Here is a 26,955-nt window from a genome sequence, read left to right on the forward strand (position 1 = left end):
TGATTAGCTAAAGCCCTCTTCATTAGGTCGGCTTTCATAAGTTTTTACTAATCATTTGCGATTACATTCTATAATTTTGTTTCTCTGTGCATGTTACTTCTTGTGTTGCACAGAAAACATAGTGACAGAGAGAATTATGTGTAAAATGAACTTGTCAGGGTTTAAACTTCAGACATATTCAGTATTCCTGTCATTTGTTTTACATGGGGAGTGTGGGGGAGCAGGGAGATGAGGGGAAGTGATGTATTGCAGTTCAATATTCAAGTCAAGAATATATTAATGATTAGATGATTCTAAGTTTGGGAGTTAAAAATCTGTCAATTATAGATATACAGGAAGGATTCCACAATTTTGAGATCTAGCAGATTAGTGTTGAAGAAGAGCTATTGGGATAGATTTTGCTGTCAGTGCCAAAGCAGCAGCGTTCACTGCTGTCCTTGAAGAAAGCTGCCCGCAAAGATATAGTGAACTCTATAACCTGGACTTCCATTTCCTGACAGCTTGAATCTGGTGCAAAGTCAAGGCATCTCCAGACATCTAGCAACAGAAGGTCAGCAACCAGGGTAAGCATCACATTGATGTGTTCTCTCAGACAGCAAACCAGGAAATTAAAAGCACTTTAACTATTAATTTACATTTTCAGATAGCAAAATAAATTATGATTACATTAAGAAAGAAGTTAAAATATCAAAATAAACAAACTTTAAAAATTCTGATTTTAAAAAATTGAGGTTTAAAATAATAGAGAAATTTGACATTTTACAAATATAAACTTAGCTTTGTTGATGATGTTAATCAGTAATTATAAAGTTTGTACGCTGCTAAGACCCAGTTATACCTCATTCAGCAAGATGTATGTTTTTCAAGGGCTTTTACAGTGACAATAGCATAAAAGTGGACATTGTTGCCAATTCACTGATTACTTAGGGATTGCACTCCTCAGGGACCTCAGTGACACATCTTTTTTAGGAGCTTAAAATCACTGACAGCATTTTCTGGATTTCTGTTTTATTCCGCGCTTGTATGGAATCCAAAGTTGCTATCAGTTTCTTTGGAGTAATGATGGTGAACACTGACAGATTCATCATCATACCATTGCAAAATCTGCTCTATTGCCTCACCCAAATTGTTCCAAGTCTAATTGTACTCTACTGTATGTTTCCCAGGGCGTCACCTACCTCCCTGAGACGAGTCTCAATGTTGTCCTCATTGAACATCAGAAATTATCAGACAGTAACCAATCCCCATAATCAGTAAAATTGACAGGAATCTGTAAAGCAGCTCAGTCAGTGTCAATTACACTCACCTGCAAAGCAGTCCCATAAGTTTTAAACATGCCCTTTGACGTCTGCTTCATGATTTGCTCTACTTAAAATTGTGTTGACTGGGGAAAGTTTAAAAATGCTGGATATTTGCTAGAGGTGTGCAGTACTTCACCATGTTTCATTTGGAAATACAGTGATAATACTCATATTTTTAGATCTGAAGGTTCTCTCAAAAAGAGTCTGTATGGATTTGCGATGGGTAGATCATACCTGACCTATCTAATTGATTTTGGGGAGATCACTAGCATAGTGGATATTGTCCAAATGGACTTCCATGAGGCAAAGTTCTGACAAAAGGTTATTAGCAAAAATAAAAGCACTCAGAATTGTAGATAATCCTTGACCTGTGTTGGTAATTAGTTGGGAGGTAGGAAGAATTAAGTAGTATGTATAAAGCACTCACTCTCCAATTGGTAGGATTTAACAAGGTTTTCCCCAGAGATCAGTATTGGAGCCTCAGCTTTTCACCACTTACATTAATGACATGGAAGAATAAAAAAAAATCCCCAAGTTTGCAGCCAGTACATTAGAAAGCATAGTAAATTGTGTGGATGGGAGCGTGAAGTTATAAAGGGACATAGGCGGACTAAATGAGCGGGCAAAACTATGGCAAATGAATTCAATATGGGCAAGTGTGAGGTCATCTACTTTGCATCTGCAAAAGATAAATCAGTTTTTCTTTTTAATGGTCAGAAAGATATAATGGCCCTGAAAGGGGTACGGCGTAAATTCTCCAGAATTATATCAGGACTTAAATGGCTCCATTGTGAGTTTAATCAAATGATAAAGGAATTCAACAGAGGGTATACAGAGGAACTATTCCCTCTGACATGGAGGTGGGTGGGGGAGTTGGGGGAGCCATCATACAAAAGCACTATCTTAAATTATGGTCGGACCATTTAGGACTGAAACCAGGAAGCATTTTTTCACACAAAAGGCAGTGGAAATCTGGAACTCTCCCTAAGGGCTGTGAATATTGGGTCAATTAAACTTTTTAAGACTTTGATCAATGGACTTTTGAAACAAAAACAAAAATTGCTGGAAAATCTCAGCAGGTCTGACAGCATCTGTGGAGAGAAAGACAGAGTTAACGTTTCGAGTCCATATGACTCTTCAGAACTAAAGAGAAGTAAAAATGTGATGAAATATATGCTGTTTAAGGGGGGTGGGATAGGTGATGCTGGATAGAAGGCCGGTGATAGATGTAGGCAAAGGAAAGATTGCAAAAGATGTCATAAACAAAAGGTCGAAGGGGTGTTGATGGTGGTGATACTGGATAAAGGAGGTGTTAAATGCCAAGAGCCATCTGCTGCCCTCAACACTGAACCTAGTTGCGCCTCCTTGCCATGGGTGCTAAGACCGTGTGTTTCTTAAAGTGATGGACGCAGAATGTGTCCAAGGTGGCCATTGGGAGCAATCATACTATATTTTTGACACTGATCAGCAGTAGCGTGGAGAGGAGGCACAGGAGGCCTGATATGGGCCACAATGGTTGGGATGTGGCGTGCGTGTGCAGAGTCCATATGCGATTAGCTGCAATGAATGGTCTTCTCTGTTTTTCAGGAGAAAAATGCTCACAATGCCTCTGAGCATTTGCAGACTGGAGGCGGCCAGGCCCAGTTGCTGATTTTGAGCCATTTTGAGCAGGAGGCACTGGAGCTTGAAAGGTCCCATGCGCTCAGGCCCACAGGTGTCGGTGAGGCTGGAGTGGAGCGGCCAGGTATTTGAGGTCCACAGTGACATCCACTCTGTTTTCCCACCATCCAAAGCACTGATGATTGTTTGAATCGTTATTGTAGCAACATTGCTCACTCACAGACTGATAGAGTCAGAGGTGTGGGTCATAGACAGAGGCCCCTCAACTCTTCAAAGATGCGCATGTCAAGTACCTTCCAAAGTCACCTTATCCCATTTCCGACCACTATCCCCATGGCTTTGTGTGCTATGGCATCGCAATTGCACATTGAAATACTTATTACGTTAGGAGGGTTTCTGCGTCCACCATCCTTTCAGCCAGTGCGTCCCACATTACTGTGTGCAAAAGTTCCTCATCACCTCACCTGTCAACCTCATGCCCCTTACCTTAAATCAATGCCTCCAGGTTACTCATCCCTCCACCAAGGGGAAAAGTTCCTTTCTGTCGACCCTATCTATGCCCCTCATAATGTTATAAAGCACAATAATGTCACCCCTCAATCTCCTTTGCTCCAGGGCAAATATCCCCAGTCTATGCTATGTGTCCTCATAATTCCATCTCTCCAGCCCAGCCGGCCTCCTGGTCAACGACTTCTGGACTCTCTCCACTCCAATCACATCCCTCCCATGAAGCGCATTTCACAACTACATGCAGAACTATAGCTGTGGCTTCGGCAGCGTTTTCTGCACTTGCAACATGACCTCCCTATTCCTATATTCTATTCCTCAGCTAATAAAGGCAAGAATGGCATTTACTTTCTTAAACGCCTTATGTACTTGGCCCGCTACCTTAACAGGCCTGTCGACATGCCCAGCAAGGTCCCTCTGATCCTCCTTACTTTCCAGGGTCCTACCATTCCTTGTGTATTCCCGTACCTTGTTTCTCTTGCCCATGTGCATCACCTCACATTTTTCCACATAACATTCCATTTGGCATTCTTTAGGCCATCTGACCAGCCCGTCTGTATCCACCTGTAATGTTTGGGCCTCCTCCTGACTATTTGCCACCCCACCAGTATTCGTCTCCATAGGTTCTGGAAGGTTGAGTGCATAATGAGCCTGGGGGAATGGGATGAAGTGTGTCACTGTGTGGACGCTAACTGATCCGCTGTCCTTGTTGTTATTTTCAGCATCATCAGAGCCTGGCGACCAAGATTGATGGCAGATGCCCCATCTCACACCTGAGGGCCTTCAACTGTCACCTGCGTCACACCATTTCTGCGAGGCAGGCACCAGTGCAGATACTAGCACATTGGTGGGAATTGCAACATCAGCTAGTGTCCCGGGGCACAGTGGAGAGGGCACTTCACAATCGCTGAAGGAGATGGCAGAGACAGAGAGCCGATGGCGCTAGCAGCTGGAGCACTGCAGGGGACCAGGCACATGCTCAGTCAGTGCGTGATGATGTGCCTCTGGAGTCGTCCGTGATGCAGCAGCTGCAGAAAATGCGGCCAGGTGTGCGCAAGTATCTGGGAGTGATACATGAGACTATGCTTCGCTTGGTGTCTGTGGTGGAGGAGTCCACACGGAGCTTGAGTGATGCCATGAACCTCATGTCAGAACGTCATGCTTCCTCCATAGAGAGAGTGATGTCTCTCGTGGAGAAGGGCTTCCAGGAAAACAAGGGTTACGCATGGACCTGCAAGCCCTCACAGCGCCAGTGGTCACAACTGGTCATTGCCAATGGGGGAGATGGTGTGGGCTTCAAGCTTCCCAGCTCACTGCCCATCCATCAACGGTGAGCAGGGAGGTCCGGGGCGACCTCACGTCAGCGGAGCAGCTGCCTATCGTATCTGCGGGCTCCTCTCACGGCGCTCCAGATGAAGGCACCAGCTGCTCCACCCCTCTCTCAGTGACCACTTCATCAGGTGAGGCTGCGATGACTGGGGAGATGCCAGCTGTGGACCTGGCAGATCCCTCCCAAGTGGGGCCAGCACAGGCTCCACGGGCCAGAGGAGAGCCACCAAGGTCATCGAGGCAACAGGACTGACAGCAGGCTGTCTCAGAAGCCACTGCGAGCGATGGGGCAGCACCAAGAGGTAGCACCCATAAACGTAAGCAATAGGCACCTTAGGCACACCACTGGTGCTTTTGTGTTGGCCCTAGATTAGGGAATTATTATTTCTTGATGTTTGAAAAACGTTTTGCTTTTGTTTTGTTTGGCCATATGATGGATAAAATTAAATCCAGATGTGTTACCATGGCTGAGGGTGGCTCCTTTGTGCTGCATTTGTATGTTTTACATACGTGTCATGAGTGTTTGAGTGGACATTGAGGTTTGTGTCCAAAGCCCTTAGTTGCAGCTGATGAAGTGGCAGATGCAGCACTTAAGTGCCAAGTATGGAAGCACCAGGCAAGTCCTTCTGATCCATTTGTGTGGAGCTAGCTGAAGGTTCATTGGATTAAAGTCTCCTGGGTGTCCCTGCCTCCTTGGTGTAGTGTGGGTCAGCGTTTAGCCCCTCATCATTCCCTGTGCTTCCTCATCCTCTGAATCAGTGCTGGACTCATCGTGTGCATCAACGTCTTCATCGTCCACTGTGTCCCCCCTATCCAGCGCAAGATTGTGGAGAGCGCAGCATGCTACCGCTATCACCGAGACATGACCTGGGGGGTACTGGAGTGCTGAACGGTTCAGGCATTGGAAGCGCATCTTGAGAAGACTGATGGCTGTCTCCACCACAGCCCTTGTGGAGGCATGGCTCCTATTGTAGCGCTGCTCAGCTTCTGTTCTTGGATGGTGGAGAGGCGTCATGAGCCACCTTCTGAGGGGATAGGCTTTGTCACCCAACAGCCATCCATCCAGCCGGGCTGGAGCACTGAAGAGCCCCAACACCTGGGAGTGTCTGAGGATGTAGGCGTTGTGGGAGCTTCCTGGGAACCTTGCACAGACTTGTAGAATCAACATCCTGTGATCACACACTATCTGCACGTTCATGGACTGAATGCTCTTCCTGTTGACGAAGGCACCGGGCTCACCTCTTGCGCCTTGAAGGCCACATGTGTGCAGTTTATTGCTACCTGGACGTGGGGGAAGCCTGCAATGGCTGCAAAACCTCTGGCTCGCTGTGCCTGGCTTGTCTGGTCCCAACACAAGTGGATGAAGGTCAATGAACACTTGAACAGAGTCTCTGTGAGCTGCTTGACACAAGAATGGACAGCTGATTGGGATACACCGCAAATCTCACCCACCGAGCCCTGGAAGGAACCAGAGGCATAGAAATTGAGGGCAATTGTGACCTTCAGAGCCGTTGGCATGGGGTGTCCGCCCACACAGGAGAGATCTCAAAGCCAATCATCTGACCGATGTAGTTGACTGTCTCCCTTGACAGTTGGAGTCTCCTTCGGCACTGCACCTCAGTAATATTGAGGTAGCTGCTTCTCCACCTGTATACCCTGGCAGCAGGATAGTGGCGTCTTCTGCAGCCTTTTCCACCTTGGACTACCACTTGGCCCAGTGCCCGTTGTGCCTGAGCCTGTAGTCCCAAAGGTGGCTCCCCTGGAGGCTGATTGTGCACTCCTGACCTCCTCCTTATTCTAACCCTCCCTTCCTCCTCAAAGGAGCTGCCTCCAGTGGACATGTCAGAACCCATACCCAGGCTAAAGGGAGGCCTCCGGAAAGCTGCAGGCCCAATAAAGATTCCTGACTGACGAGTGTTGAACTGAAGGTTCAAAGTACAGAGAAAGCTGCTGGAATTTGGTCTGAACTGCTACAGATCACACAGACAAGTATAAAAAAAACTTTCTGCAATAAATACAGACCAGATTGACAACCCCACTGAGCCCTCTTATCCCACCCATGAATGAGTTTTATCAAAAAGTCACTTACCCACCTGCCTGTTGCACCTGTGCACTGAGCTGAAGATCACATGAGAGCCTGAAAATTGGTATCGATTGCCGATTTAAGGACCTTAACTAGCCCGTTAATTAATGGTGGGCATGCGTTGCACTTCATTGCGCGCCCGCCCAACGAAATATTGCGATGGTGCGCGGTGACGTCAGGATGCTTGTCCGATGTCACCATTTTACGCGCTGATGTGCGCCCCCCCCACCCTCGTCAAGCAGAAAATTCTGCCCAGAATTCAGAGTCACTAAGCTGGAAAATGACACAGAGATAGTCACCAATATCTACCTCGCACCCAACCTAGGGACTGAGGTTAGGTATAGTGCTTTTTCCAGGACTTGAGCACAAAAATCAAGATTGACGCTCCAGTTGCAGTACTGAGGATGTGCTGCACTGCCAGAGGTGCTGTCTTTCAGATGAGACTCTAAAACTAAGGCCCCATCTGCCTGCTTGGGAAGTCATAAAAGATGACGTGGCACTATTTTGAAGGAAAACAGGGGAGTAACCCCAGTCCCCTGGCCAATATTTATCCCCCAAACAACATCACAGAAAACAGATTATCTGCTCATTATTCACACTGCTGTTTGTGGGAGCTTGCTGTGCACAAGTTGACTGTCGCATTTCCTACATTACAACAGTGACGACACTTCAAAAGCACCTCATTGGCTGTAGAGCACCTTGAGATGACTGGTGGTCGTGAAAGTCGCTATATAAATGCAAGTCTTTCTCTTTTCAATGCTAAGATCTGAGGATAGGGCCGGAATTATATTTGAAGGTGTACATGGCTGAAATCCTCATTGGACAGTGCATTTCCCCATTCAGATCATAGATAACTTGCATATAAGTTCTCATAGATCAACTCACCCTTTTGTGCCATTGTTTATGGTTGATGTAGTCGTCGTGGTTTCGGGAAACTTACAAAGATCTTCCCTGTTCACTGTGCTCCCATACATTATTGACACGTTACCATGGAAACACTTGGGGGCTTACAGTGCTCGCTCAGCTGTCCGTGGAGTTGGCCTGTGGACAAGCTCATCATTAACCAAGCAAATATATTCCGACATCGGTGAGTCGGTGGATTTATACATATTTTAAATAAATATCATTTTCTAATAAATTGCTGGTAGCCGCTTATTTTGAAGAAATTGATTCCCAATATTTGGACTGTTAATGTGCCCAAATTTAGATATTTTATTTTATTTTATTTTTTTATTTTAACTGAACCATTTTTAAAAAATTAAATCCGTTGATGTGACCTGTATTGTTATGGTCTAATTGGGTTTAGTGTGGGTGAATGAACCACTTCCGCCGCTACCGGCTAATTTCCCGGCCTGCCTTGCTGCGGCCTCTTCCTCCATCTTAGTATCAGGGCGGGTGGTGAGTGTCAGCGTTGTTCACTTCCAAAAGCTTTTTTGACAGTTATTATTGGGATATGGCGACTCAAAGTAGCTTGGCCCGGCGCATGGGAGTGTGCACTTTAGTTATTTGCAATCGGGGAGGGTGTGTGGCGGCAGATGTTTGCGATGTTGAGCGGATTGTACTCGTTGTTGATCATCTTTCTCACTCCCTCCAGATCCAGCTGCCCCGAGCGCTCTCGCAATGCCTGGAAGGTAAGAGCTACCCCCGAGGCTTGGGGGGTGGGGGTGGTGCTGCTCACTAAGGGTTGGGGCTGCTTCTTAAAATCCCCTAGCTGTGCTGGCATCTCATCTCTCAGGTGCATCTGAAAGGGGTGGTGGGGGGGAGACACAGGAGGGCCCTCCTGGAAACGTGTTCAGTTTACTTGCATCGCTTGTCAGTGTGGATTGTCATTTAGACGAGTGTTCAAAGAGCCCAACAGGCCACTCCAATTTTCATATATTCACCCACCCTCTCCTTCCATCCCTCGTTCTCCTGCCCTGAAATGGCTGAATTCATATTTCAGTGGCATCCTTGGCAAACTGCACAATTAAGTGTAAGATTTTAAGTTAAGTAAAACTGGGGGATAGTGAAATATTTTCAGATCTGGCCTATGTGTTTGCAGAAAAGTGGAGCTTCTGCAATAGAAATTAACAGAAAATACTGCAAAGGCACCTCACTGGCATCTGAAATGATAAATTAATGTTTTGGGCAGAATTGTTTAATGGAATTTTAAGGTTTGACATGGTTTTTTATCGTCATATGTATTTGAAAACCATTTTGCTTTTTAACTTGCAATTATTTCTGAAAGACAAAGATCACTGATTGTATCTTATTCTATAGATTATGGTGCAAAGCTGTGTTTACAGGCTATAAACGAGGCCTTCGAAACCAAAGAGAGCACACTGCTCTCCTGAAGATTGAGGGTGTTTATTGCCGTGACGAAACAGAATTTTACTTGGGCAAGAGATGTGCCTACGTCTACAAAGCAAAGAAGTGAGAGTGCCTAATTTTGAATTGTGTGCGCTATTCCTTTGACCAATCTGTGATGCTCATTGCACAATCATTGCTGGGGAGATGGGTCACTTTGATTCACTGCTGCTATGCTTCTAAATGTTCGTGTTCAGGCTGTGTACTTATCTGGTACTAACTTCAATGCTTGCTGCAGCTGTTGCCCCATTGAGTTGACTTCATAGTGGCTTAAGCATGTCGGTTTGTGTAACATTTCCCATTTTGATAGAAAACCAGAATTTATCACGCACTTTGCATTGGATTTTTGAAATTTGATCAGGTTTAGATGCCTTCAGCTTACTCTAGCTCTCACCTTCAATCTGTTTTTTGTAAAGTTTTTGAACTCATTGATCCTTTATTTGCTGATTAATGGTAAAACTGCGCTGTTTGTTTATAGCTGTCAATGCGATCTTGATGCTTGGCTTGTATTTGTTTTAACTTAAACTTATGAACATATGAAAAAGGAGCAGAAGTAGGCCATTCATTAAGATCAGGGCTGATCTGTTTGTGTTTTGAATTCCACATTCCCATCTATCCCCTGACAACCATAGATTCTTTTAGGCAAAGGAATCAATCATACCTCCGCCTTAAAAATATTCAGTGACCCTGCCTCCACTGCTTTCTGAGGCAGAGTTTGAAAGTCGCACAACCGTCTGAGAGAAAAAAAATTAATCTCTGTCCTAAAAGGACAACCCCTAATTTTAAAATAGCGCCCCTTAGTTCTGGACTCACCCATAAGAGGAATCATCCTTCCATCGTCCTCCTTGTGAATACCATTCAGGATTTTATATATTTCAATCAAGTCAGCCTCCGCTCTTCTAAACTCCAATGGAAACAAGCCCAGTCTGTCTAACCTTTCTTTATAAGACAATCCACTTATTCCAGGTATCAACCTAGTAAATCTTCTCCAATGCATTTCTGGCCTTCCTTAAATAGGGTTTTTTTTACTTTAAAGCAAAATGCAGCTTTAGATGCAGTTACCTTGCAGCTGAGCTGCTTGGTGTAATGCTGCTATTCTCCCTGTGGAATCCCAGATTGCCTAATTCATATGACTGATTGAATTTCTTAGACTACATTAGAAACTGAGCAAATGAAATTGGGAACTAAATCCCAACTAGATTACTGCAAAAATGACTCCCTGTTCCCCTGGTTTCCGATTTAACAAACATTGAATAACAAACAACTTTGTTGTTTATGTCTAAATGTAACTTTCTTTTCTTCCTTTTACAGCAACACTGTCACTCCTGGTGGCAAACCAAACAAGACCCGTGTCATTTGGGGTAAAGTGACCCGTGCTCATGGAAACAGTGGTATGGTGCGTGCCAAGTTCAGCAGTAACCTGCCTGCTAAGGCTATTGGGCACAGGATTCGTGTGGTGAGTGCAGGAAGCAATCTTTTTTCAGATGCTGATTTTACAGGTGCATTGTCTCAAAACCAGCAACCCTAGGACTGAGGCCGTGCCGGATTTTGGACCTTGCCGCAGTTCGGGTCAGGCAGTTCTGATCAAGCTGGGTCGGGTGGGGTCAAGGGTTGCTTGGAGCACGAGGATAGGCTGGCACACAAAATGTGTCGCCACAACATTTGACTAGCCAAATTATCCAGGTGCGTTACTTTACTGGATTAAAATTGATGTATGGTACATTATATAAAAACGTCCAATTTTTGGACAACTGCTTTTTGGACAGCCAGATTTGAGACACTGTACCTGTATTTTGGCCTTCTGGTGGTCTGGAAATCTATAGTTTAATGGGTTCTGTTTAGCATATACAGTGATCTAAATTCTGCTTTAACCAAATGGAGTTTAGGTTGTAGTTTAACAATTCAGCATCTTGGTTATTATGCATGATAGAATCATTGGCTTAAAATATATTACGCTTTTCGAAGTCCTGATTAAAGTCACTCGTGAGTTAGACCAATCAACAGTCTGTAGTATTTAGATTTACTTGGAGCACACCATATAATTGAAATGATATGTTACCTCAGATATTTTCCACAGATAACATTGAGCTGTCCAGTTGGGGATATCGTTCATTCCATGACGACCTATTAAAATGATAGTGAAATAATATTTGTTGAGGCTCACTGCGTGCTGACTTGTGTTCAGATTCTAGATCTCTTAGTATTTAGGCAAGTTTCCTAAGTGATGGAAAGAACTGCTTTACATTCATTGTGGTTTCCAGATAGTCAAAAGTTACTTCTGGCCCAGCTAAATTTGGTACAGTCTTAACCACAACCAGGTACAGTTGGCATACTGAGTAAATATATTTTGGAACATTTTTGAAGAAAACTAGCACTACTTACTAGATTTGGCTTGGACTGTCGTCAGTTGAGGCAATCATTGACTAACAGCACCTTGACGGGGAGCTTGCCTTTTCTAGTCAGCCTGTGTCTCCTCAGTTGCACAAAGCAGACATTGCTGGAAATCCAGTGTTCGCTTAACTTTTATTATATATATTTAAATAAAATGGCCAGTGATGGCACTAAATCAAGTAGTAGCTGGGCAAATGTGTGTTTCTCCATGTAAGCACAGCTTAAGTTTGTGACTTTGATGGAAGCATTAATCTGTTTGTGGATGGTTCATTTTATATATTTGTCTTGAATTTTTTATTTTCCAGATGCTGTACCCATCAAGAATTTAAAGTGCTGCTGTACATAAATTGACATTAAATAGTAAAATGATCTAAGTTGCCTGGTTATGTTTTTCTTTGTGCATATGCACATGATCGTAGAACAACTTTTTAGTGACAAATATAAGGATTTGCATGTGAGTGGTGTTAATGTTTAAAATCAAACAGTTCTGTCCTATTAATAAAAGCTGCAATGGATGTGCTTAGTCTTTTGCCTCTCTTTGTTTAACAAATTGAGAAGTCAAAAGTATGCATTGCTCCATTGTAAAATATTTGATCGGTTTAACTTGTAATTAATGCGCATGACTTAGATTTTGGAAAGTTTTCTATGGAAACAGCTGATCACATAAACTAATTCTCACAGAAATGTAATCTGTAGTTTGATTGAAAGAATGAAGAGTGACAGCACAAGAGAAATCATACAAATTTAAAAGGGTTGCAAGAAGAGAGAGACTTCGGTGCACAAATCCTTTAAGATGAAAGAACCAGTTAATAAAGCATTTAGGATCCTGGGCTTTATAAATTGAGGCAAAGAGTACAAAAGCCAGAAAACTATGCTAAATTTACATAAAACACTAGTTCAGCACCAGCTGGAGTATGGTGTTCATTTCTGGACACTACACTTTAGGAGTGATGTGAAGATTTTTGAGGGGGAACAGAAGAGATTTACTAAAATAGTTCCAGGGACTGAGGGATTACAGTTATGTGGGCAGAGTGGAGCTGCTGAGCTCGTGCGCCTTCGAACATAGAAAGCTAAGTGGGATTTGATAGAAATGTTTAAAATCATGAAGAGTTTAGTTGGAATAAATAGGAAGAAACTTTTCGATAGCTGGTGCCAAAAGCCATAGATCATAGATTAAAGGTGTTTGGCAAAAGAACTAGAGGTGACATGAGGAAATACTTATTTGACAAGTGGTCAGGTTTTGGAATGTATTGCCTTATGTGGTGGATTTAGGTACAATAGTTTATAATATTTAAAGGAGAAAAGTTGCAGGGATAGGGGGAAATTGGGGGACTAACTAGAGTCCTATGTGAAAAGACTTGGTGCAGACTGAATAAGCCTACTGGCCTCCTGTGCTGCTTGATGATTCGCTATATGAAAACATCTGTCTATCTTGTATCTAGTAAGCAAAATACAATTTGGGAGGAAAACAGTTCATGGTGAATTCTTCTGAATTACAGCCAGAAACTTATGAGGAGTTACAATTGCCCTTTGACTGCTGGAAATATAGACTACTTTCTGTAGGGACTAGTTGAATAGTGAGTAACCTTTAAAGAGAGAGGCTGGGTTAGCCATCTTTTCTCACTATCTGAACAGTGGCTTACTGGCTGGAAGTGTTTCCATACAGCCATTTAACTTTTCAGTGAAGAGGCAACTTCAACCAAGTAATTGTGCAGATCTAACATCCTTGTTAGATTGCTTTTTAAGACTGGTTCACTGTGGGCCTGAGCCCCTCACTTAATGTGAATAGGTCTTGGTGCCCCTAAAAAAAAACTGATCTGCTGTTCAGTGAATTTTATTAGCCGGTGCTTGTGTGTGAAGGCTTAGTTATACACTTCCATAATCATCATCACAATGCTAGTGAGAACCATAGGACTGGAGGACTTTGGAAGTATAAACAATTAGGAGGGATGCTGTTTTGGGCACCTTTTTATTTGCTGCAATGACCGATTCAAGTTAGAATCAAACAGAACAGAAGGAAGCCAAGTGGCTCATGATGCATGTGTCAGATCTTTGAAAGATCTATCCAACAACCCCAACTTCTGTAATGGGAACTGGAGGCAATAATATGTTACAAGGAGCAAGCGGCATAACCATCAATCACAGAAATAGAATTTCTGTGGCTAAACCAAAAAATAAAAATCAATCACACTAATGGAGTCTACTAGAAAACAAGTAAAAAGCTCACGTAGAATAAAAGTCATGGGGAATTTCAACTTTCCAAGAATGAATTGGTTAGAAGAATTGGGTAAGGAGGTAATGGGTTTCCAACACGTGTACAGGAATCTTTTCTAACCCATTATGTAAGAAGACTGCAAGGGAGAATTTGCTACTGGATCCAGTAATGGGGATTAAACCAGAAGCAGACGAAAAATAAAAGTAGGGAAACACTTAGGCAATAATGACCACAATATAATATGCTTTAAGAAGGATGTAAGATTGGAGAAAAGTTGATTTTGAGGGGTTGAGAATAAATCTTGAAAAAATAAAATGGACATCAATATTGGTAAACGATGTAAAATAGCAATGGGTAATGTTAAAAACAGGAAAAATATATGTTGCTAAACAAGAATAAACTAAACACAAATGAGACACCATGGATGAATGACGGTAAGCAGTGGCATATAATAAGTACATGTACAAGGGTGAATGTGAAGAGGTGAGAGAAGTAAAAAAAAAAATTAAAAGGCAAAGAGGAAATCAGGGACTATAAAACAAAACAGTAAAATATTTTATGGGCATATAAATAAGGATAGTTGGGATGGAAGAGGAAAATATCCTTGGTCTGGATGGAGTGCATCCAGATATTGAAAGTATAGAGATAGCAGAGGCAGCAGACATTATTAATAATTTGCTGGAAAAGGTGTAGTGCTAGATGACTGACAGGTAGCTAATGTCATACCTGTAGTTAAGAAGGAAGATGGAACATGACTAGGGAGCTACGGACCAGTCAGTTTAACATTGATCAGAAGAAAAATAATGGAATCTCTTAATTGATTGCATTTAAGAGGTGTTATGATCCTTGGCCAGACCCCGGGATATGGGGGGAGATACAATTAGGGATCAATAATGTTTTGTTTAATGTAGATAGTTTGAGATTCAAGACCCTTACTAAGTGAATAAAGCCACAAGATTCCAGGGTTTTGAACAAATAAAAATAAACTTCACTATACAAGTTAAGATAGATAAAACAATGTATAAGATCTATCATACTCTAATATTCAGCGTAAGCATGAGGTACTTGCAAATTAACAGACGAACAGTGATTGGACACACCACCCTACACAATAGATGATAGGTGCGCCAGAACAGATTCCATGGATTTCTCAATAACCCAGCCAGACATTTGTCACATTGTGAGCCAACAAACCTTATTGAAACTTCATCTTTTTCACAAAGGCTTCCAACCTCCATATTTGAAGATCTTGCCTTGGAAAATCGCTCCCACTAGATATCTTCAACAATGGCCCACCTTGCAGGGTTTCAGTCTCGCCTTCCGAGATTCTTTTACCCGTTTCTCCCGAGTACACGCAGACTTCACCTTCCAAGCCGATTTCAGGTCTTCAGCCGTGCCAAGCTGAACACCATTGCTGCAAAGAAGTGCCTTTGTCCCACACAGAGTCACCAATCCTTGGCTGATTTCTTGGATCTTCCGAGCTCCTCTCGTGCCTACTTCGCTTAAGGTCTGCTCCCTGCAGCTCTTGAGCTCTGAGCCTATTACTCTACTCCTTTCTTTAACTTCATTTAAGGGGTCTATTTCTGTCCTCTGGCTTCATCCTTTACCTGGGACTACCCTTTGGGACCTTCTTCCTGACCTCCTCCCATGTCTTGCTCCCTGGGACACACTGTTACACTGGCATTCCCTTCCAGATCATCTGACCTGCCTCTCGGCACCGTTTTCTCTCTCTCTTTTCTGTGCAGGGCCAGTCATAAGCCTAAAGAACGCAAAACCACCAAACTGCGCAGGTACTGCCATTTCCTGCTGGCACATGCACAAGGGGCCCGAGGCTTGTAGGGAACTGAAGTTCCTGATCTCTGAACTTCAAATTAAGGTAAGTATTTGAGTTTCTTAACAGAGGTAAAAGCAGGATAATGTAGTTGTAATTTATCTAATTTTCAAAAGACCTTCAATAATGTGACATAATAGACGAATAAATAATGTTGAGCAGAATGAATAGCTGGCTGCAAGACATAAAACAAGGGTAGGGGTAAGGGAGTTATTTAGATACAAGGATCAGTTCTGGGACCACTTGTTCACAATTTCTATTAATGATTTAAACTTTGGAATCAAAAACACATTTTCTAAATATTGTGGATGTTACCAAACAGGGCAATAGTCAATACTCAGGAGGACTGGAACAAATTACAGGACAACATTATAACAAACCTGTGGAATAGACGTGTGGAAACTCATTTGCTAAATATAAGCATTAGGTATTAACGTTTTGGCAAGAAAAGTAAAAGGTCACATTGAAAAATAAGAATCTCAATGGGGTACAGGAACAAAGGGATTGGGGGGGTACAAATACATAAATCACTAAAAGTAGCAAAGCAGATAAACACCATAAAAAAGGCAAATCAAGCATTAGAAGGGATTTATTTCTAGAAGAATAGAACTGAAAAGAGTTCCTTAAGTTCAACTTGCATTGAATCTTGAGAATACTACATGCTGTTCTGATGGCCGTATTATAAAAAGGATAGAGAGACACTGGGGAGAGTGCAGAGAAAATTTACAAGGATGATACCAGAAGTGCATGGGTCTACATATCAGGAAAGGATTGACAGGCTGGATCTTTTTTCTCCTGAAAAACGAAGGCTGAAGGTGTCTTTTTTTAAAATTATTCTTTCTCAGATGTGGGTGTCGCTGACTAGGTCAGCATTTATTGTTCATCCCTGACTGCCCTTGAGAAGGTGGTGGTGAGCCGCCGCCTTGAACCACTGCAGTCCATGTGGTATTGGTACACCTAGAGTGCTGTTATGAAGGGAGTTCCAGGATTTTGACCCAGCGACAGTGAAGGAACAGCGACATAGTTCCAAGTCAGGATGGTATGTGGCTTGGCAGGGAACTTGCGGATGGTGGTGTTCCCATGCATCTGCTGCCCTTGTCTTTCTAGGTGGTACAGGTTGAGGGTTTGGAAGGTGCTGACAAAGGAGCCTTGGTGAGTTGCTGCAGTGCATCTTGTAGATTGTATGTACTGCTGCCACACCGCGCATACTGCTGGATAGGCTTTGGGGAATCGAGGCAAAGTGTTTGCCGCAGAATTCCCACCCTCTGACCTACTTTTGTAGCCAGAGTATTTATATGGCTAGTCCAGTTCAGTTTCTGGTCAATGTTTACTCCCAGGATGTTGATAGTGGGGAGTTCAGCAATGGTAATGCCAATGGATATCAAGGGTAGATGGTTGGATTTTCTCCTGTTGGAGATGGTCATTCCTTGGCATTTGTGTGGTGTGAATGTAACTTGTCACTTATGAGTCCAAGCCTGAATGTTGTCCAAGTCTTACTGCATATGGACATGGACTACTTCAGTATCTGTGGAATGGTGAATAATGCTGAACATTGTGCAATCATCAGTGAACATTTCCACTCCTGACCTTATGATCTTGGGGTTACAAGCCCAGTACCATAACCACTTGGCTATTTAGGCCAAGCTAAATTGGACTTGTAACTCTTTCGAGTACAAACCCGTTTCCATCTGTTTCAGATGAAGTTACATTGTTTCATAGTTGGAGGAAAGTTCATTGATGAAGCAGCTGAAAATAGTTGAGCCTAGGATATTACCCTGAGGAACTCCTGCAGTGATGTCCAGAGACTATGATCAATGACCTCCAACAACCACAACCATCTTCCTTTGTGCTAAGTATGATTCCAACCTGTGCAGAATTTTCCCCCTGATTCTCATTGACTCCAGTTTTGCTGGGGCTCCTTGATGCCATACACTCTCAAATGCTGCCTTGATGTCAAGGGCAGTCAATCTCACCTCACCTCTTGAGTTCCAGGTTCAAAAATTTTGATAGAGTAGATACAGGTGGCGAAAAGCAGAACTAGGAGCTGTCAAAATGAGATAGTCACCAAGAAATCCCAAGAGTGATTTCAGAAGAAACTACTTGGAGAGTGGCATGGAAAGTGGAACTTGCTACCACAGGGAGTAGTTGATGAGGACAGCTAGGATATAATTAAGATAAATGGACAGTGGTGAAGAGAACAGACAATTAAGCCATTAGAAGAGGGAGAATGGGACAAGGCATGAGTAGAATATAAATGTTAACCTGTTGCTATGCTGTGATATCTATGTAAGTATGTAAATCTCGGCACCCTCTCCACTGCCTTGACATCTTTTTTAAAGTGTGCCCAGAATTGAACACACTATTCCAGCTCTCTTGTACCTTGAGATGGTTTCTAAGTTTAGAGTGCTATAAAAATGCAAGTTATGTAGTATTGAATACAGACAATTTGAAGCTGACAGGTTTGATAGTCAGTAACATCTTAGTGATATGGTAAGAAGCATATGCCACTTTTTGTCAGAATTTTATGGAGAGGACTTTTACAGGTTGGACTTGAGTAATCCTTACAAAATAATTCCCTCTAAAAACTTTGTTTTGTCAACCTGGGTCTTTGCCAGAGTATGGCTGGGAAAACACAGACCATCTTGACCCAGTGCCAATTATAAACAAAGGCTCCTTTCTACAACTATATGATGGGACGTGTGAACAGGGAAGTGTTGATTTTAAAACTATAAATATTTATATGCAGTTTGCCTATGTAAGCATGGCACATCACTTTAATACGAAACTGAAAATGTAATCTTGTTGGGTTAAAATAATTTTATGAAATTAGTACTATATGGAATCAAGTCAGTATACTAAGCTCTTAAACCAGTACTCCCTGAAATGGAATTACAAGTTGTTATTGTACCGCATACATAAAGGTTTTATCTTCCCCCAGCTATTTCAGTTACTTTCTTCGACTTTATTTTCTTATTGCTGATTATTTTCAAATTGTGTTTAGGCCCTATGCTCTGGAATTCCCTCTCCACCTCATTTTCCTGAAGATCTATCTCTTTGACCAAGATTTTAGTCATATATGTTGTTGCATTTATTTCCATATACCCTATATTTCTTTCACTTCTTCCAATTTTGTTATGACTCAGAAGGTAAAAAATATCCTTTCTTGATCTTCAAAAGATCAGTACACGTTAGTATAAGTATTTCCTGGCCTCTCTGGGTGATGTACTCCGAGGCCACAGCTGTTCCATCTCCAAGTGCCATCCATAAGTCACACCTTTGCCTAATCACTAACCTGCCCTCTTTGTGTCAGTGGAAGATATAATAATTTTCATAATATTATTGGAATTTATTGTAAAGTTGAGTAATAATAGAATCTATGTCTATGGCAGGGTGGGTGTGGGACTTAATTAGATTAAAGGCAGTTGGTCTAAAGACTTTGATATAACAGAAAATAAGCTAGGTTTGAAATGTTAAGTAGATAAACAGGGATGAAATGTTTCACCCAGCCAGGAGAAGTTAAGAAATTGTTTATTTTTTCCAAAAATAAGTGGTAAAATTGATACTATCAGAGATTTTTATTATTAGAGGTAAAGTCCAGAGAGATAGTGAAATAATGAGAATTTGCATTCAAAGGGGAAAATATGTATAAAGGAGATAAGGTTTTGTGTAGGAGTGAAGGCCTTTTAAGATCTCACACAAGTGTGAAAAGCCTCCAGTATCTAAGCCTTAAGCTACAGGGAACTGAAGCTGAGAAAAACTGACTTTGAATTTGACTGTTCAGGGTATTTTGTGTTAGTTTGCCTGGGTCTCTTAAATTCTGTGTGTCTTACTGTTGCCTTAATGAAAGTGTAACTTGGAGTTAGATTAACTAGGGTATTTAGAAGTTATCATAGTAGTAATTTGTAGATCTATGTATGTGCTTAAAATCATTTCTTCTATTAATAAGATTTTAATTTAGTTTTGTAAGAAACCTATAAGACTTGGTGGCCTTTTTACTGAATTCAAAGCCCGCATCTCAAAATATATACAAATTGTAAAACAGTTGTTTCAAGTTTCCCTTTGGGATTTGAGCAGCTCAGTATTTACAATCGACTGTACCATAAGTCAGTCATATCTTACTAAATTTCATTATTCAACTTGTATTTTGTATTCACAGCCAACTCCCTCAGTGCCTGCTTTGTTTATTTTTTTCATATTCCTTATAAGTTCCCTAACCTCTGCTTGTCTATCACCCTCTAATGGCCTGCTTGATATCAAGAATTTACCGTGCTTGGAATTACAGGCCCTAACTTCCCAGTCTGCAGCAGTTTGATAAAAGATGTTCTACTAAATCATCATTAATTACTCTTTTAAACAATAAGAAAAATGTACAATTTATGCCTTGTCCAGAAAGATTCCTTTGTATTTATCTAATAAGAGAATTCTACGCTTTACTTTGTCTCTATTGGAATAGACACCCACCTCTTTGAAGATAACAATTTTAATGATGATGCGGAAGGCTGGCTCTGAAGCGAGAAACACTCATGCATCTCATTGAACTTTTTCCCCCTGGTTTTATGCAAGATACAATAACGCAATTTATGCCAAGAAAAGAAACTGATGTAAATGTTCAGCCACTTTAGGTGTAAAGTGAATCAGCTAGTCTTAGCTTCCAGAGGCATGCAGTCAAAAACAAGTATGTTCACACACACTTATAAAGCTTTTTGGACATAAGCATATTATTAAGTCAGTTTCAGTTGCGATTTCTGTGAACTACATTTTTGATATACTAACTTATGAGATGGTTAAAAGAAGCTCATGTTAGACAAAATTAGAATTTACTATGACATCTTAGGTTTTATGTTTGTAATTCCTCTTGCTTTTGCAAGAGAAATTCAAAAATGGAATTTGCATCTTTGTTAAAGGTCAGCATTTTTGTTCAGTTGAAATTTGTTTCCTTGCCAGAGTAGCTATTTGAATGGGACAAAGTACTTAGCATGTTAATGTCTTGATACAAAGCTGTTAATAAAGGATGTACCATAGGAACATTTCCTGTATTTCCGTCAGGGCATACTGGGGAAAAAAGGGAACCTGATTCTGATCGGACATAAAACAAATTTTCAGTTAAAGATGAATTTTAAACCAGGCATGATGGAATGTGTCTAACTTGTTGAGGGTATTGTCCATATATTTGAAGATGACAGGATCTGTGCTGCTTTCAGAACCTTATTTGGAGAAAAATAAAATATGATCCAACTGTGATGGGGTGGGCCGGCAGGTGATGAATGGGTCCCCGTATTTGGTAGATGACATTTAAACTAGTCTACTGAAAATTGGTTGGGCTAATAATACAAGAAATAGAAGCAGGAGTAGACCATATAGCCCATTAAGCAATGGCAATTTCAGTGGAGACACCTAGCAGCATGGCACATTCCCTGTGAAGCCATGCCCCATTTTGATGTCATGAGCTGAAGACATGCCCCTTGAGGTAAGTGTTTCTTGATTCTTTGCAGTTTCTTATTTGATGTAGTTTTAATTACGGCTCACTCACCACCCCATCCGCAGCAGCTCCCCTCCTGCCACCCCCGCAGACTGGGAACTGGGGGTTTTGTGGGTGGAGAGGAGCTGGGGATGTGATGGAGATGGGGAACCAGGGCAGGGGGGGTGTGATGGAGTTGGGGGGGACATAGAGGTTCTGCACCTGCTAGCAACAGTCCTAAAAAAAAACAGGCGGAATTTTCCATGCCCGTTGGCGTCAGGCGTTATGGTCGGTGTGAGCAGTCAATACGGCGGGAAGGTCAAAAATCGGTTTCACGACATCATGAAACCAGTTTGCAATTGCCTGCTCAGCCCAACCATGGCGGACCACAATTCCCGCCGCTGCACATTGGGAACTTCATTGTAATACATCTGCATATCATTATATGCCCAGCTTATCGCGCCATGTGGATCATCCGAGCTCATCGGTGGTCACAACTGAACATAAGCGACGTGCACCTGGCGAGCTGCACTTCACTCAGGACTTTGAGGCTTGTTTGCCTACCTTGCTTCAGTTAGTACTCGTGGTCATCAGCACCAGGCTTCACAGGCAGCACCACATCACATTGAGGGAGGCTCATGGGCAGATCTCTACTTACGAAACCAGCCATAAGGCAGGGCTCCTGCTGCTTGGGAAAGGGGGAGAAGTGGCCTCAAGCAAGGGAAGAGGCTGCAGGACTAGGGCTGTACTGGGGTAGGGGGATATCTCAGGGTGTGTGTGGAGGCATATGTTGATCTGTGCAAGTGGCCTCAAGAGTGAGGGCTGAGGAGGCGGTCATCACAGGAAATGGGTGTTCAGATGGAGATGTGAGGGTGTATGCGAGAGAATGAGTGGTGATGTCCCTTGAGCTGGCAGTGAATGAGATGCCAGTGGATGTGTGATGGGCTTGTGAGTGTGAGAGTTTAGAATGATGAGATGGTTACTTGCAGCATGGATGAGATCATTCATCGGTTTTCTGCAGTGGATAGCAAACCTCTTCTGTGTGCATTGGCAGTGACCACCACTGCCACTGCTTCCCAAGCTAGGGTGGTGACACTGGTGGGCCTCCTGTGGCCTGAGCGAGTAGAGGACATCACACGGGCTCCAACGATGTCCAGAATGCATCCCAGGAATGCAGCACTGAATCAGGGGCTACAGTTGTCTTGCCTTTCAGGGCCATGACTTCTGTGCAGCAGTCCTGGGCTGGAAGCTTCGAGAGGTGTGCACATGGCTGCACTTTAAGAATGGCACCTGACTTGAGGAAGCACTGCGGTGGGTGAATATGAGGCTGCCTGCTAGCGAAACGGCATGTTTCCTGGGAATGCATGATTAATGAGATGGGATTGGGATGATATGGCACAAAAACCTGCCATTGTGGCCAGGACGTGAAACATCCTTTTTTCCACCCGCTACCGTGCATAGTGGACCATTCCACCGAATGTAAAGAGGAAGTGTAACTGCTGGGCAATCAACCCAAGTTTTCGAATGACAAGCCTCAGTGGAACCATTGGCCTGGGCACCTCTAGAGCCCATTCAGGTGCGTTGCAACTTTGGATTTGAGAATAAGTGGGCTTCCCTTCTGTAATGACCCTGCATCTAGTGAAAACAGACAAAAAAGCAGATCAAAGCCAAGGACACAAACCACCTCCAAGCAATGTTCCATGGGAGTGGGTGGGGGTGGTGTTCCCACATTCATTTCTATCCGAATTCTTATTCCTATCCCTGTATATACTGACACATGCATCCTGCATTGACAGCACCCACTGCCAAAGAGAAAGTGAAAGCTTTAATGAAGGTTTGAACTTAGTCAAGTTAATGTTAAACACAGAAGGTGCCTAATAGAAAGATGAGGTGCTGTTCCTCAAGCTTATGCTTAGCTTCCCTGGAGCAGTCTACCATTCCAAATACAGAGATGAAGAATGATTTGAAATGGCAAGCGACTGGCAGCTCATGGTAGTGCTTGTAAACATAACCAAGGTGTTCAGTAAAGTACAACAGTTCTAAACAGGAAAAGATGCACACTGATCCATCCAGCCCATCCCACAGCACTGCAATATCTTGTGCAGTACAATATGTATATTCCTCAGTTGAAAACCATGTGATTTCCTGGGAGAAGTGGAAAACCAGATTTTAGATCCAAGCCAATCAGGGAAAATTAAATCTGGAAATTCCTTTCTGACTCCTTAAGGCAATCAAAAGTAGTCCAGGAAATCATTCTGGTCCTGACTAATGTTATACAGCACTTATCTCTTTTTTTGGTGCCCCAGCCAGAAACAGGTTCAGCTCTCACTTGAAGGAATTCAGTGGATCAGCAATCACCTAATCTGCTATAATAAAGGCAAAATACTGCGGATGCTGGAAATCTGAAACAAAAACAAAAATTGGTGTTAAAAATTCAGCAGGTCTGACAGCATCTGTGGAGAGAAAGACAGAGTTAACGTTTCGAGTCCGTATGACTCTTCAGACTGAAATATTAACTCTGTTTTTCTCTCCACAGATGCTGTCAGACCTGCTGAGTTTTTCCAGCAATTTTTGTTTTTGTGTCACCTAATCTGAATTTGGTTTCCCCAATGTAGCAGACACCACATTGTAAACAGAGAACACAGTAAGTAAAGTTGAAGGAAGTACTTATAAATTGCTGTTTCATACAGAAGGATTGTCTGGGGCCCCCCATGGTGAAGTAGGAGAAGATGATTGAGCAGGTGCTGCATCTCTTATGCTTGCCAGGGGAAGGACAGCAGGTAGTAAAGGTGAAAGAAGAGTGAACCAGGGTGTCACAGAGTGAACGTCCCTTCTGAGTGATGAGGGGGGAGGGGAAGATGTGCTTGGTGGTGGGCAGCAGTTGGAGGGTAAGTATGAAATGACATATACCATTATTTTTTAATATTTGTGGGATATGGACTTTGTCTTTGCAAGCACTGTGCACTTGTCACATATCAATATTGATATGGACAGATGCATCTGTGACAGGTAAATTGGAGGAAATTAAGTAGGTTTCTTCTTGTTGGTTTGAGTAGTATTTGGAAAATTTGCCATTTTGCAGCCACCCTCACTTTCCTATCTAAAATAAGGCTCCCCATACCAATTGTGAACTCCAGAGCCAATTATCATCAGTTCTTTCATGCAAAACACCCCACAATTACTGCAAATCTGAAATAAAAAGAAAAGGCTGTTTCATAGGTCAGCAGACATCTTTAAAAAATAATAATATAAACCCTTGTTCTGTATTGCTGCAACTTAGCAATATTTATCTGATCTGATGCCTGATATATTGCCACCAGAGGACTAGTCTGGGCACCTATTTCCATGGAGAAGACATTTGACAGGGTGTCTTATGAATACTCGGGACTTTTACAGGCCAGCAGCAGTGTGCAATCAGCTGGGGTTGGCACCCCTCCCCCTCATTGCATCTGGGAGTTGACCTGAAACCTTAGAGGCTGCTTGATTCAGAAACTGGCCTGAGCTAAAGATCAAAGTCACCACTTCTCTTTGATGTTGGATAGGATTGGCTCGAGTGCTTGCAAGAGTAGGTTTAGCCAAAAAAAAGTTACTTTAGAACTGGCTAGCTCCCCTGAATTTGTTAATAAAAAAAAAACTTAACCTACAGAAATCTTGCGGATCCTCTGTAATGATGTTTTCCTTCTGCTAGTTGCACCACCTGAACTTTGGTTCCACCTAGAACAGGTGTTTATGCTCTAACTGTCTTTTTTTGGGAAATCCTGAAAGCTTGGAACTTGGTTGCTTCCAGGGACTCTAACCCTGAGCCGCTTCTCTGAAGCAAGCCTCCCGCCCCAGTTGCTCAAATTCAGCTTTTTCAGTATATGGCTGAAAAGGAGACAAGCAAGCCCTTACTACCAACGTAACCAGAGTCCAGATGGAAGTGGAGTGGATGGATGTTCTGGAGACATTCGTTACCACGATGAAGTAACGTTATGTCCATTCTGAAATCAGTGCAATGCAGGAACTGGATGCGGTGGCATCAAAGAAGCTGGAAAGTGTTGTGTGTTTCCGTCCAAACTCTGTCAGAGTTGCATATCGATGCGATATCCTGAAATCTCTCAGCAAACCAATGGATCTCCGATTCCCTGCTGTTATTCTGAGCCTTGCGATTGAATTCATTCAGCGTCTGCCAGTTTGATCGAGGTCCTCCACAGCAGTGGGTATTGAAGGCCTTAACCTGCTTTATTCCTGTATCACTTTTCTCTCCTGTAATCGCCTGATTTTCTTTTGAAAGCATCTAAGCTATTTTAAGATTTGCATGTGATACATGAATGGTGTCTTCCGCCCGGAAAGAAATTGTAGTTGTATTTATTCTAATAGTGTTGGGCTCACATCCTGTGCTGGTCTATCGCTCAGATAGCAGTTTATTGCACTGGTTCCTTGTTTCCCCCCATGAGTGTGTGTCCGAGAGAAGTGAATGAGGGCAGGAAATCCTATTTCTGCTTGATTATGGCATCACAAAGCGGCACCGCCCCTTTTAGAGTCGGCTATCTGATTGGTCAATACTTGACAAACCAGCATTCGAAGAGGTGGAGTTCGCTGGAGTTCAGTCGCTTTTGCTTACGGGGCTGAATGAGGGCTGAGGGAATGGAGGGTGGGAGAGAAGTTCTGGATCCAGACTGGACCGAGAGGGAATTCCAGCAACTGGTCAAAGCCATAGGAGGCAGAGAGAGCATCTTCTTGATCGGGGAAGTGTGCGAGAGCCGGGACCTGATGTTTCAGTTCGTGAACGACTTGTTTCCACGCTCTGGGAAACTTTACAGTAAACTCTCGGACACACGGAGCAGTCAGCAAATGATGGAGCCGCAGTGCAAGGAATCCGAGCCCGATAACGAGCGGGAGTTTGAGAGCTTATTGGATTCTTCCAGCAAAGTGACCCACATGATTAATGGGAGTAATGAGCAGAGGAGGATCAAAGCCCGGCTGATTCTTTTCCTGTTCCACCAAGATTTCATCTGTAACAAGCAGAACGATCTCGTGATCCGGGAGCTCCTGAAGGATGTTCGGCACAGGTCCAGCGCCTGGGAAGATCTGCCCGCTCTTATTGGGGTGGTCCACGCTGACAATGTTACCGGGGAGCTCAGTGTGGCTGTCCGCCTCATAGAGTACTACTTGCGTACAGTCTTTCACCGGCACCCCGGTGAGTGCGTGCAGGCTCTTCCCTTCATAGCCAACCAGCCAGACTCTATGACACAGCTGAAACAGACTACCTGTGTCGTCCTCCGAGCTGTTTCGAGCGTCACAACAGGTACCTAGAAAGCCGCCCGCCTAATTAAAGGCATTATAGGATACTGAATTTTTGAATGGATTTGTAACGTATCTTCACTTTTTGGTACATATTTATTCCCCCTCTTTCCCGCCATCTCCCCACACATTTACCCTAATTGAATGTAGTTTATCATCAATAAGTATGTTGTCGTTGTGCCAGGTTTAGCAGTCTGTGCCACGTTTACCTATTTTTTAACTATTCCATAAAAGTCTCACACGTGCTCAATAGGAGACAAATAAAACAATCTGGTGATCGTGATCCCAAATCTTTATTTTTTGCTGCCCTCTTCTGAGATTCGTGCCCCTGACGCGCATACTTTAAGAAACAATGTGGACCAGATTTTGCTTGAGATGAATGAACAGTGCAGCTGTTTGTTAGACTTGAGCTTGCGCATAGATTGTGCATGGAGGTTTTGCAAGGCAAGTTGCTGTTCGTGGGACATCTAAGCAGCATGCACCCTCGAAATGTATGAAGAGGGCGAGCAACTGTGTATCTCCTTAATCAGATTGAGCAAACCGCAAAGGAACACAGACTTTGCACGAGCTTCAGGATCTTATTGCAAGAAC

General features: G+C 42.9%; 3 protein-coding genes across 3 annotated transcripts in view; 2 read left to right on the plus strand and 1 right to left on the minus strand.

Moving 5' to 3' along the window:
- iqcg (IQ motif containing G) overlaps positions 1-7,893 on the minus strand; it is a 48,838-nt gene extending 40,945 nt beyond the window's left edge. The window contains exon 1 of the mRNA XM_041182710.1: positions 7,726-7,893. Within this exon, the coding sequence (XP_041038644.1) occupies positions 7,726-7,814 (89 nt within the window). The 5' untranslated portion in view covers positions 7,815-7,893. The remainder of the gene's footprint in view (positions 1-7,725) is intronic.
- Positions 7,894-8,168: 275 nt separating this feature from the next.
- Positions 8,169-11,951, plus strand: rpl35a (ribosomal protein L35a). Its single transcript, XM_041204128.1, has 5 exons — positions 8,169-8,238; positions 8,435-8,471; positions 9,100-9,252; positions 10,498-10,642; positions 11,883-11,951. Exons 2-5 carry the CDS (start codon positions 8,461-8,463, stop codon positions 11,904-11,906), a joined length of 333 nt encoding a protein of 110 aa, XP_041060062.1. The 5' UTR covers positions 8,169-8,238; positions 8,435-8,460; the 3' UTR covers positions 11,907-11,951.
- Positions 11,952-25,665: 13,714 nt separating this feature from the next.
- LOC121290918 overlaps positions 25,666-26,955 on the plus strand; it is a 32,089-nt gene continuing 30,799 nt past the window's right edge. The window contains exon 1 of the mRNA XM_041211969.1: positions 25,666-26,368. Coding sequence (XP_041067903.1) covers positions 25,693-26,368 — 676 coding nt within the window. The 5' untranslated portion in view covers positions 25,666-25,692. The remainder of the gene's footprint in view (positions 26,369-26,955) is intronic.

The sequence above is a fragment of the Carcharodon carcharias genome, chromosome 2 (genome assembly GCF_017639515.1).
Source record: "Carcharodon carcharias isolate sCarCar2 chromosome 2, sCarCar2.pri, whole genome shotgun sequence".
Classification (NCBI taxonomy): Eukaryota; Metazoa; Chordata; class Chondrichthyes; order Lamniformes; family Lamnidae; genus Carcharodon; species Carcharodon carcharias.

Bases quoted from the DNA above. Each gene is read 5' to 3' on its own strand.
- rpl35a (XM_041204128.1), top strand. The intron at 9,253-10,497 runs GTGAGAGTGCCT...TTCCTTTTACAG, and splicing joins TACGTCTACAAAGCAAAGAA to CAACACTGTCACTCCTGGTG. The intron at 10,643-11,882 runs GTGAGTGCAGGA...TTTATTTTCCAG, and splicing joins TTGGGCACAGGATTCGTGTG to ATGCTGTACCCATCAAGAAT.